General features: G+C 41.2%; 1 protein-coding gene across 5 annotated transcripts in view; it reads left to right on the top strand.

Moving 5' to 3' along the window:
• dscama (Down syndrome cell adhesion molecule a) overlaps positions 1-13,299 on the top strand; it is a 115,028-nt gene that overhangs the window by 22,583 nt on the left and 79,146 nt on the right. For all 5 annotated transcript variants that reach the window (XM_061055957.1, XM_061055954.1, XM_061055953.1 and 2 more), the window contains exons 2-3: positions 1,925-2,242; positions 2,360-2,509. In XM_061055957.1, the coding sequence (XP_060911940.1) occupies positions 1,925-2,242; positions 2,360-2,509 (468 nt within the window). The remainder of the gene's footprint in view (positions 1-1,924; positions 2,243-2,359; positions 2,510-13,299) is intronic.

The following is a 13,299-nucleotide window of genomic DNA, read 5'->3' as shown; positions in this document are numbered from 1 at the left end:
TAATGCAAATGAGTTTGTCACAGAGGAGAATGGATGATGTTTGGCTGAGTGACGGTTAGAAAACACAAAAACAGTAAAAATGAAGACAGATAAAACCTTCCTAACACCAATTTAATCTTGGGAACATAACATCTCTGGTAATATGACACAGCCTCGTGTATTATACATGTCCTATTAGTTTTTTGGGGGTGATTATTTAAGCCTGAATAGCATTGAGTTGTGCCTCCATATGTTTACTGAGACACTCCTCTATAAAGAAAGAAAAGGAGCCCTGAAGGTAGTGACAACAAGAGCTCAGTGGATTTCTGAGAACTCTGTCTGGTTGTGTTCGGTCTTCTAGCTCATCTGATGGTTTAAGAAAGGATCTTGGGTTTTACATTAGCAGTAGCGGATGTTTTATTGGCCTTCACAGATGGACCAGGATGTAAATTTGAGTCTGTTAGCCTGATGCTAACACGTAATGGAAATTGCCATAAACGGGCTAAGAGAATTAGCAACACGATTGCGGTAATTTTAGCTTAATAAACTGATAGCATCTCATAGGAGCAGCACGCTTCGACATTATTTTAAATGAGAAAAACAAAATAAAAATGCATGTAGGCTGCGTCAGGTTAAAACGAGTTATCGATCAGAGGAATACGTTCTCACATTTAGCACAGACATGTGGATGTTAACCTGCAGCGAAGACAAAGGCTGGTGCTAGCACTGCTAACATTAGCCACACTTTGCAAAGCAAATTACATTGTTTACAATTTTGCATACATTGTGCTCAATTTTTGACTGTTTTCTGAATGTTTTCTAACCCTTAGACTTGTTGGTTAGTCTGACATCCCTGCTAGATAACTTTATCTTTGTCTGGATATAACTGGACATCCAGACAAAAACTTTGTTGAAGACTGACAAAAGAGATAAATCATAGATGGTCATAAAGAACAGTAGGACAACATAAGATGTGAGGAAGCACTTTAAGTTTGGAGACATTGTCTTCTACCAGATAGTTTTCTACCTTTAGATGCAGACATAGGCTTATAGGGATTGATGAATAAAAAAAAGCTGAATAGTTGTCCCGTCATTGGTGATGGCTCCATAGATTGTATATTAACTAATGCATCCTCCTCTTTCACTCTACAACATAGACTCTTTCTGCATACAACCAAGAGCTGCTCAGACGTGATAAGTCAAACAGGAAAGCTTCAGACACCAAAAACTTTGTCCCTCGCCCCCATAAGATTGTGTATGCGTACGCCGATATTTGTGAAGAGGGATTGGTCTGATTAGTCAGAAGTAAAATAACCAAACGTCTTGATTTTCTTTAACAATGGTCTTAATCTCAAATACATTACCTTCAAAGTGAATTAAATCAGAAAAACAGCAGAGCTATAAATGTCAAGTAAGTCACAGTCACCAAGGTTTGTGTCGTCTTTGAAACACAACTAAAATAATTTACCCATAATCAAAATATCTGCAGATAATTGTTCTCTGCCATTGATTAAGGGATCAGTGTTCTGAGCTGTTTACACTGATCTTCGTGTCTTATTGGATAGTTGTGTCGACAGACAAGCAGCTCTCTGCTGCCTCTGTTATTTCACATCCACTGCTGCTCTCCCAGAATTTTTGCTGCAATGTCTCTTCATAGACAACAAGAGACTCACTCCTGCAACCTCCTTCTACTGCAGTGAGCACAAACACAATGGTCAACCAGGGAAAAACACACTTGGCCTCAATTCAGAGCAAGATACAGATGCAGTATTGTGCAAGTTCTTTTGTTACATGGTGGGGTTTAACAGCAGTGAATATTTTTTTTCATTTAAATGATTTAAAGACCTCTGGCTTACAATGTTCAAGGTTTTTATCAAATTCATAAAATCTCACTGCGCGTCTAACACTTGTGTTTTGTTTCTTCTTTCTCCCTCCTCTCCTGCAGTTTTCTGTGAAGATCTACGTTCCAGCTTATATTTTGTCAATGCATCTGTGCAAGAGGTAGTGTTTGCCAGCACCACAGGGACATCGGTGCCCTGTCCCGCCGCCGGCGTGCCCCCTGTCTCACTGCGCTGGTACCTGGCCACCAGCGAGGAGATCTATGATGTGCCAGGGATCCGCCATGTGCACCCCAATGGCACCCTTCAGATCTTCCACATCCCCCCTTCCAGCTTCAGCAAACTCATCCATGACAACAGCTACTATTGCACAGCGGAGAACCCCTCAGGGAGAATCAGGAGCCAAGATGTCCACATTAAGGCCGGTCAGTTTCTTACCATATTCACTTATTAATCATGTAATCATGATCCGTCATCAAAAGGAGCTTGTCTTTGTTGTTTTCTGTCTTACACTCAACGCTCCTTTCTGTCCCTCCTCGCAGTCCTACGAGAGCCCTACACAGTCCGGGTGGAGGACCAGAAAGCCATGAGAGGCAATGTGGCGGTCTTCAAGTGCATTATCCCCGCCTCAGTGGAGGCCTACATCACCGTTGTGTCCTGGGAGAAAGACACAATGTCAATCAACGCTGAAAGTAAGTCATGGCACCTCTCTGTCAAACAGTCCTGCTTTACAATGTCCCACTGAGCATGCTGGTTATGTCTGTGTGAAGTTTAGCATCAGTCCGTAGTTTGTCTGGATTATTGACACACCACATGACTCTCTGTAATGAAACACTCAACACAAACAAGTGAGAACAAATCATCGTGTGACACCAGGTCAGATTTGGTTGGACATCCAGTCTTTTTTTTCACAGCACCAAATGAGACACATTGTACTAAGTGAGCCGCTAGATAAAACTGATCCTGTCGTGATTACAATAAGGGAAATGTTAGAGTGAAGAACAAAATGAAGGAGTCAGACAAAGAGAAACGTGGCAGAGCTACATCTTTAGCTTTGGTATGAAAGTCGATGTTGAAATGTGGTTCCGTAGAAACCATTTGAAAAATAGCTTTACCCTATTAAAAAAACCTGACAAGAATCGGAAAAGCTGAGATTTCTGTCATTTATATAATCATGTTTTACGTATACAATGCACTTATATTCTGCAAGGTGGGGCCTACAACAGGATGAAAACGACTTCCATGTGGCTCCAGGAGATAGGTATTATGAACATATTTATCTTGATCCCAGAGTCAAACCTGATTACTGCAGCTTGAGCGTTTTATTCTTCCTGCTGGAGAACGATACAGCCTTTGTCTTTTGCATCATCATCATCACGCTGTATGTTTGCACATAACATAGTTTCATTGTGCACGGTGGAAAACGTGCGAGGGTGACCGCAGTCTCGCTGCAGGATCATTGTCCTCAATTCTGTTGAAGTTGGCTGAAGTAAAAAAAGACCTTGTCAGACCTCATCTTGTTCAGATTTTAGGGATATGAAGCATTCAAAGATTCTCAAAGAATTGACCTTATGTATGCAAACACATCAGAAATGTTGTAGCTGGCATCGGGTCATTTCTACTGCAGAGTTCAGAGGGTTGAGTAAAGTTTATCCTGGCCAGATGACGTTTTCAAGCAGTGTTTGTAGTGACAGCAGAGGTGCGTGTGTGGTCTGAAGTGACTCTTCCGATCATCTGACATGAACCTAGCTTGTACCATCTAGCCCGCCTGGCCCATTCTCTGTGTGTGTGTGTGTGTGTGTGCGTGTGTGTATCCACGTCTGTCTGACCCAATGACAGCAAGGTCCCGGTCCTCTTCCTCCGCCCGGGTCTTCCGCGAGAGCGCAGGCTGCCAGCCATGTCACTTAGTCTCAGTGTATTGACCCATTTGTGCGGCTGATAGGAGGCACTGCAGCTCTCCGATCATTCAAATCACTTAAATGGAACGCTCGCCTGCGTGATTGTTTCCCAGCCCTGGGGGGCAAATTCACTTTATGTGGGGCATTTAGCAAACTCAATAGACAAGAGTTAATGTCATTTTGCTTTTGGGTGGAGGGCAAATGCTGGCTAGCAACTGCTTTCTTTTTGTTGACGTTTCACATTTGTCCATTGAGGCGAAATCAGCCATGTTGAAATCTATAGCAATCTCTTAATTGTCCATAAATGGATCTGCCTGGAGCATGTTTTCAGATACTGGTGTGTCCATGATGGAAACTGTCCTGCAGTTTCTCTTATTGCGAACATATTTATGTGTTTAAATGTATCACTTAATACTTCAATAGTTTTAAAGCACATCTCTTTGTCTCGAATGAATATTTGTGGATCTTTGAGAGAATAAAAAAAAGTTTGAGCTCTGTTAGCACAAAGTGTTTATCTCGAGCGGTAAAAAATCATCACATCTTTAGCCGTCAGCCATGTAAACGCTGTCAGAAAAATCATCCAGCCACCAATCCACCGCTCTTCTCCATGCTAAATAATGGATGACGGAAGCCTATGAATCCATGAGCAAATGGTCTTTATTCACGTCTCAGTGCACGCATCCTACCGACGCTCCGTCCATTCCCCTCATCCTCTTCTACACACATTTTAAGTGCACTTTGTCTGTGTGTATCCATGTCTGTGAGTCTATATGCACACTAACTGACAGCTCCCTGAAAGATGGCTTAACCCCCTCATCTCGAAAGGCCGAGCATCGACATTTTAATTTTTAATGAATAAAAATAATATCAACACTTGGACTTCAAACAAAAAACTTTGTGAAATGTAGCTTTTCTGTCTCCAGCATGAATAATTGAGTTGGCTTTTCAGTGTTGAAGGTGTAACATGATGTGCTGCGCCGTCGGAAAGGCCTTCTGTTAGTCTCGATGGACGTGGAGCCTTTTTCAGTCGAATAACAAAGAACCACTCAAAGAGGCCCCGTGTCCATTAGTAAAGAATAGAAAATTATGATGAAAAATGGCTTCAGTAAAACCAACAAGTCACAGTGCTATGTACTGCATTGTGCTTTAAAAGTGGCTGTCCAGTGACCCAGGGCTTTATGAGAACTGAGAAATGTTGATTGTTACGCTAGTTTGGCAGGGAGACAAATTATTTTTGAGTTAAGACACTGATGACAAATTCATTATCCTTCAGACACATGTTGAATTATTATTCAAAACCAAATACTTTTTCCCCCTCATAATTACCACCAACTTTTAAAATACACTTTAGCGACCGCATCTCAAACCAAAACAAGGCTACCCCTTCTGCACATCGCTACCCCTCCTCCCCGTCACTCCCTTAGTGTTCAAACCGAGTGCAGACATTTCTATGACCCATCTCCATTCAGATTTGCAGCCTTCTTACATCTTTGAAGTATTTTATGCCAAAAAAGTCGTATCTTCAATTTGGAAAGTCTGTTGGCTCTCCTTGAATTGAACTCTCTACTGACATCGTCCCTGAGTAGGCGGGGCCCTCACTCTTCCCCCACGGGGGCGAGCGGTTGGACAGGGAGGAGTTGACGTTAATTTAAGCCCATGAAAGAAAACATAAACAAGCTGAAGGAAGCACCGCCCCGTCCCGTATGAACACAGGGCTGAGAACAACAAGCCCAGAGAGAGTTTGAAATCACTCCTCCTCTCACTGTTTTATTCAGTAAGGAATCAGATGTATTTGATATCTTCTTTATGAATGTTTAAAATGTCACATATTATACCTTCAATGTGCTATTTCATTCTGCATATTTTCATGTTTCTGTTGTCATGAATATTAACTGGAGTTTCTAGTATCCAAAAGAACTGGCAACATCCAATCAGAACACTGTGATTACCTGTAACTGTTAGCTAGCTCGTAATGAGCGTGTGTCCCTGGGCAGAGGTGTCAAATTTAAGACCATTTTTATTGGGTGAAAAATTAGTTCATGCACCAAAATCCAGCAGAAGTCATTGATTGTTTTCCCCAATTTTCCAGATAATGACAAAATCCGCTAATTTTCTACAATGAGTCATTGACTCTTTAGTCATTGTTGGAACAGAATGGCCTGTAGATGACAATTTGCATGAAGTATATTTTTAAAAAATCAAACATCTGTTGTTTTTTCTTGGACTTTTAGAAAAATCCACATTGTTTTGTGTTCCATTTTGCACAACAACTTTACCAAATGTTTGGAGGCAAGGATTAGCTTAAACCTCTTCTCAGCCATCGCTGTACAAATAAACTTATTCTTGGACTTGGTTAATCACTCTGTTAAATTAAATGACTTACTAAACTTAGCTGGAATACAAGTAAGAGTACAAAGCAGGACCAACTCTGGGTTTATACAAATTACCAGTTTCTCGTAGCTGTGCCTGCGACTTGTTCAACAGATTTCATACTTGCACCTCTGTTCAACATTTTAAAAAGCATTATTTATCTAAGCTCGCATCAATTCAAAAGCTACAAACTGTCCCGACTAAGAGGATTTCAGCCATTGTTTGGAGAGGGGAACCAATCAGGTCCCAGTTTTATCATGATGGGTTTACTGGTAACGACTGGACACAATGGAGGGAAATCAGTCATTGTATAATTTGGCTCTGAGAAAAGCCCTTAATCAGGAGGGATGGAAATGGCAAAATTAACCAAACTGGTGCTCAATGGTTTCGGCCATTTTAAATGTTGTTGTTTAACAATACAATATTTGTATGGAAATTTTATTTTTACTTCATTGCAGTCATTGCATGTGGCCAATCAAAGGCCCAGAAGTCATTGATTTCACGATAGTAAGTCTCGTCTTTCTCCAGCAGTCTTACTGTCTTCATATCTTTGTCAAGAAGCCAAACATTCACCAGAAGTCAGGGCCCAGAAGAAGAGAACTTGAAATGAAAGAGAGAAGCAGCGTTTGCAATCATTAAGCTCATATTTGCGAACAACTTGTTTACTGTTGTTTATTTTCACTATGCATCTGAAGTAATACCATTAGTAGTAGCTGCAGGTTCATTTACCTGAACAGTTATGCTCATGTGGTTTTGATAAACTCGTGGGATGTGTCTGATAATCCGACCTTTCAAACAAAGAGAATAGTTAACACGAATGTCAACAAACATCATGTACATTTAAAAAAACTTGGACACGATGCCCTATTTTCTGTTTTTGCGATTTGAAGGAATAACTTTGATGAGACTTGATGTCTTTGTTTTGTTGTAATCATTTACTGGGTGACAGTATAAATGGATACGGGTTGTGTTTTTCAGATGTTCATCTAAAGAGAGCAACACTGCTAAAAGACGGCTCTGAGTTCAACATCTAGGGGTCAGCTTTAAATGTTGAGCATTGATGCTGGCAAGCACACATTATTTCCTTTAAATGTACAGGTGTGTGAGAGACAGAGATAGCGAGACAATGATTTTACTGTAATGAATTTTGGTCTAAAAGTTTACATGAGGGCAGGATGTGACTTAGGTCGATGTTGATAATGCTTTGGAGCTTTAGATTCAGGTTGTCTGAATGGTGCTCAGATGTTTCTGTGTGAAGATTAAGTCAACCAAAGATGAAAGCAGAGTATCAAATTACATAAAAGAAGGACACAGACCAGATAGACTGAGCCTCCTTGTTTAACTGTTCATCTCTGAATGTTATGCTTAGGACTGAGAACAAGAACAGAAGCAAATAGGTTTTCTGATTTCACATAATCTTCTCATGTACTGGTACCGTTATCTCTGCAGTAATCCACGTGGAAGTGACTGCTATTAGTTTGATGTCACACTGGAATAAACCAGTTAGTAATAATCCAGAGCTGCTTTGAGTGTCTGTTTTGGTGATGATGGAACAGAGCAGGGAAAATATTTGTGGTGAGGGGTCCTGTTGTCTTGTGTGACACCCCTTTTCCTTTAAAACAGATTTCCTTGTACCACAGTCTGCTGTCAAAAAGACGACGAGGCCCTGATGATCACTCTGATTAATGTTGAAGTGATGGGCGTGAATGAAGCTCACCAGGAAGAGATTAAAAATCTCAAAAAGGAAACCTTGTACTTTGGTGAAAGACTGTGCCTGTTGTTAATGTGTGCACTTCCTGCAGTGTTGCTTCATGGGATGCGCAGTGATGGACTGTGGCTGGCTGCGGCTGTTTCTCTGTGCAGGGCCATTCCCCAGGTGCAGCCTGTGCTGCAGTCACTGAGGAGGCCTTGTAGTCATTTGCCTTGGCCTGATGCTGCCTGCTCTGCATTCAGCAGCAGTAGGGCCGAGTGGGGGCCGACCCCCCAGCAATGCTGCAGAGACTCACACACACACACACACACACACACACACACACACACACATCCACACACACCCACGCCGGGGCTTCTTTTCATTCAGCACACGAGCTAAAGCACAAGGGCCGTCGGCCATCACACAGATTCCCTTTGCTCTGCTCAGCTCTTCCTCGTTTTTTCCTTCTTTTCAATCTTTCTGGTTCTGCTCCCGTTTTGCACTCTGTTTCTATCTCTATCTCTTCAGCATTCGATAGTTAAATGGTAAAGTACTAACTTATTTATTCCAAATAAACATTAAATAAACACCAATGATTTCAGGTTAACCAGTAAATATCTCATGTAAACCAGCCCTCGGTGCTGCTGGGTTTGGAAACAGTTGTTTAAAGATTATTATTCTAGCACTCTCAGTCTGGCCGTTTGCTAAACCATATTGTGCGTTTCACAGTTTCTTTCATGTTTGTTGACATTTGGGATGTGTGTTGGAGTTATTGCTGCAGCCAGCCTCCAGCCCTGCAGCCATTGCCGAGAGGGAGTAGAGCCAGCCACACTATGTGGGTTTAATTGGCTGTGTATAATGGGCCTTTGAAGAAAATATCAAGAGTTACAATCAAAAAGGGCTGCTGGACGTTATCATGCGTTTCCACTGTTTCTCCTCCATCCTCCCTCCTCCTCCATTTCAAGGCAGCTGGACGCCCCGTGTAAACATCTAAAGACACACAGTTAAAGTGAGTCAAACTAAGCTGACCTTTAACTCATCCTCGTCGTTGTGGATAATGGCTGGGTGATATGACAACAAATATGATCACAGTATTTTTTTAAGGATATATTGATCACTGTATATGATTGAAGAATGCTGCCAGATTTGGGAGTGTTCTGATAATAACCTGAAGACATTAAACGCTAGTATTCTGCTTAACAATACATGCTACAGCTGTCTACCAGACAAGGCTGTATGGTTTTTAAGTGAAGAGAATTCAAACAAGTAAAATCACTACAAAACTTAAAGTCGACTTAAAACCTTCAAAAGCAGGAGGGGCTGCAAGCTGAGCTGCCACCAGTAGTTGGTTTTTAAAAGCTATTTTTTAGGTTTATCATTCAGGAGGTTTTTTTACCTTGAGCTGAATTATCTGCAGAGGTGTCATGGTCTCAATAACCAAAGACACAGTTATTAAAAACAGTAAAAACACTGAATGGAATTGTTTCACGGTAATAATCAGTGACTGCTCTTGGCGGGCCTTGTTGGGTGTGAGCAAAACTGTGACTAACATTAGCATAGCTTGTTTCTTAGTGAGGACTTTTCGATGTTCAGCACTCAGGAGGATTTGTACGAGTATTTCAATAATACTGGAAAAAAACTGATTTAGATTATGAATCTGTTTTTCTCTTGCACATTAGCATCACAGGGTACCCGGCGAGGGGGCTGCTCGCCGAGCTGCAACTCAATGTAGCTCAGCTTGTTTCTCTGATTACTTGTAGACATCTGACCTCTACTCATATTCTCCTGTTTTCCAGAAAACATCAACTTCTTTCACAGATAACTAAATATTGTCTGAAGACAAGAATTAGGCTCCTACCTTGACATGCAAGATCAAATCTTGGGACTGATTTTTTTAGTGATTATTTCAACATAAGGTGTTTTTCCAAGATACTTTTCATCCCATTCTGGTATCGAGATATTTTTTATTGCACAACCATACAGTACTATGGATTCCCTCAGTGAGTGTTGTGTCCAGAGGTGCTTGACCACGTTGTGTTAAGGTTTTATCAGTGTGTAGCATAATCAGTGTGCATATATGTATTTTAAAACATGTATTTGCATGCATAAAATTAGAAGGGAGATTATGTTTATAAATTTGTTGCAGGTCGTTGCCTTCCTGCGTCAAGTGTATTTTTAGAACACTGTATCCCTGTTACATACTGTAAACATTTGTCTGAAAGGAGGCCGTAATCATTCGCCGTACACTGTGTGTTCAAGCCTACAGGTAGTGTGGTATAATGAATATCTTTTGTTGGGAGCAGCCTTGCAGCTTGCTCGCTGACGGTTTTGCCCTTTTCTTAGATTGTGATGTAGGAAGCACAGCCATTGGTGCAGCACAACCTTGAGCTGGGGGCTGGGGTGGGTGTGTAATGGTTTTACTGGTCCCTGTGTGGTGGAGATGTGAAGGGAGAGGGAGGGGGAGGTAAGGAGGGGGAGAGAGGATATAGCTAACCCTCTCTCTCTTCCTGTCCCTCGCTCGCTCTGTCGACAGGCAGGGTTGGGACTGTGACGTGTGACAGGCTGGATGTAGAGTCTTTTTCCAGCGTTGCTCGTTCTGTCTGCCCATGATTGGCTGAAGTATTGTTATTCACACCGAAAAAATGGGTCAGGTGGCCTGTGGAGAATGGAGTGTTTGTATGGATGGATGGACGGACAGCACAAACACACACACATGCATACCTACACATGCATCCCACACGGCTGCAGGATTATACTCTGCAGCAGAGCGCTGGTGGCAGATAAATAACAGATAAATGAAAATAAATCCAGGTTATGTGTTAAGCGTCTCTCGTGTTGAATTCTCTCACAAGCTGCGAGCTGCTTCTCTCTCCTCTCACTCAGTGGCAGGGGCTTAGCGAGATAAATAAAGGCTTGCACTGAAGGAAAGAAAAAACTGGGAAGAAAATCAATACCTGTGTGCATGAATCTAGCTGCAGCTGCCACAAAGCATTATGGGAACATGACGGGTAGATACACTTGGGCTGGGCAACGTGCAGGCAGCATGATTGGCTGGAAGGTTAAAAAAAACACAGAAACACAGAAACAGAGCTACCAATGAAAAAGGACAAAACATATCAACAATCAGTGCATAGATTTATATTCCAAATAATTGTTTTTTATTGAGTCAAAACATTCATTTGACCTTTCTCCTTTTTCAGTTTAACTCACAACAATATATCAATTTATGTATTTCTAAATGCATTTAGCTACTCTCAATTGTTTTGAAATAATCATTTTCAATGTAACTTGGTCATCTGCTGTTTATTATAAATGAATATGAGATCAGTTCATACTATCCTCATATTGCTGGATTGAACAACAGAGTTTAAATTTTTTGATGATAAGAGCCAAATCCCAACAAATGCCACATATAAAGCAGGTCTACACTAAACTAACATGCAAGCACAAAACCCCCATTCATCAGGCAGAAACCTGAAGTGGAATCAGACTTAGAAGGTGTTTTCGGACCAAACAGTTCTCAGTTCTTTTTGAAGAGGAACTATCCACTATAGGGAGTTCTCATGAGAACTACACATCGTGGGGACTTCACACGGCCATGGTGCTTGGTAGTTTACCAACTCTGAAGCAGGAGCAAAAAAGGTTCCTCTGAACGGGGTTCTAGGAACTAAAATAGTTCATAGTTCCTGCGGTGGAGAATCACTAAAAAAGGAGGAGGGTTTCAAGTTCTTGAACTGTGAAAAAGTTCCTGCGGTCCAAAAACGTGGATAGATTCAATTCAGTTCAAGTCAAGTCAAGGTGCTGTACTGACATGAATGGAATAAAAACAATATTGCTATTTTTTCAAAGATCTAAAATAAAAACGTTGCTAATAGTTAGACAACCATCTACCTCTTTTTTTTTTTTTTACTATTTAACCTTCGTTTTATACCTTTTGTTTTATGTATTTAACCTGCATGTGACCAGGAATAAAGGATCATTGAGATTAGCAAATAAAACCTTTAACAGTAGTGGAATGGGCCTTTTAGACGGAGAGCCTTTAGATAGATATTTCGTACCTGAATACGACATAATTCATTGTTAAAAAAAAAAAAAAAATTCTAAATTTAAAATATAAAAATGATCTACAGAGAGAACTCCACAAAAAAACATTGAATCAAAAATACATGTCATGTAAAAATCTAAATGGAAGATTCAAAGATATAAGAAACGCTGTTGTTCATTTGTTGAATTAAAGTCATGTATGAGTCTCTCTGGTAGCAGATTACAGTGATGTTGATTTAGATTCAGTGCCTGCCTGTATTTTAATCATGCAGCTGTAGTTGTTACATAAATATCCAAGAAGTTGTCCCGTGCTAAGGCCTTACATTGCAGAGATGTATCGCTGCTCATTACATCATTACAGGTAGAACACATGGGCGTATGTATCTGAGTTAGCAGCTATAAAAAACACGCTCATGAATACATTACAGATGTGTCTCAGGTGTCCAACATAACTGTAAAACATGACTCTTAGATTACACTGTGTGTGCTCACTACTTCTGTCTCCACACAGCCTGCTGCTCCAACCTCAGCTCAGACTGACACACATATTAATTAAATTGGCTGATGCCCTTTCTCTCTCTCTCTCTCTCTCTCTCTCTCTTTACTGCACCGCCGCTGCAATGATCACACTCCCTCCTCCGTACTGTGCTGTTTGCTCACCAATAACCGCAATTTGTTCTTTATTAAACTCTCGGGGCTGGGAACAATTAGGGTGTGAGCTGGAGGTGGTGTGTGTGTGTGTGTGTGTGTGTGTGTGTGTGTGTACGCATGCGTATATTTGAGCACAGGCATGATAAGGGAGGAGAAGGGGGGAGATACTAAACACTCCTTAATCTTTGATAAACAGTGAGGTCTCCTTTGTGCCGCTGCAGTTTGGCACATCTTCTCCCAGCAGCTCAGCTCAGAGCTGTTCTGTTCTGTTCTGTTCTGTGCTGTGCTGTGCCGGGCTAGCTCATGGCTGCTGCCTCTGCCGCTCACAGCCCTGGATGAATGCCAGGTCATGCATGGCTCCCTGCCAAGATACAGATTAGCTATAAGCGCAACATGAGCTAATCATGGAAGGAGCCACCAATTAATTGGCACTTAGACATTTTGTGGACTGCATGGATTTGGGGCTGCATTATCGGTGGATCAAAGTGATTGGCATGTGTAGATAGCGTGCATTCACATGTCACATATTGAGGGGAAAAAAACATTTGTGGGTGTTTGTATGATAAGAGCTACATTTAAATAACAAGATTTAAGGCTGCATAAACTACTGCACAGAAGGCTAGTGCTAAGCTGGGCTAAATTATGTGTTATATTTTAAGACTGTATTCGTATATCTAATGTTATGTATAAAAAGTGGATTAAGCCATCTTTACATCACACTGGTTTGTGTGAAGGCCCTTTTGTTCGACACATTACTGCCATCGCCATCATTTAAATTTAAAAAAAGATAGAAGTGACCATATTTGGATGACATTGTAAATGTAGC

Source organism: Labrus mixtus, chromosome 14 (genome assembly GCF_963584025.1).
Source record: "Labrus mixtus chromosome 14, fLabMix1.1, whole genome shotgun sequence".
NCBI classification, from domain to species: domain Eukaryota; kingdom Metazoa; phylum Chordata; class Actinopteri; order Labriformes; family Labridae; genus Labrus; species Labrus mixtus.
The sequence above is the reverse complement of the archived record's forward strand: the minus strand, read 5'-3'. Positions and strand labels throughout refer to the sequence as shown.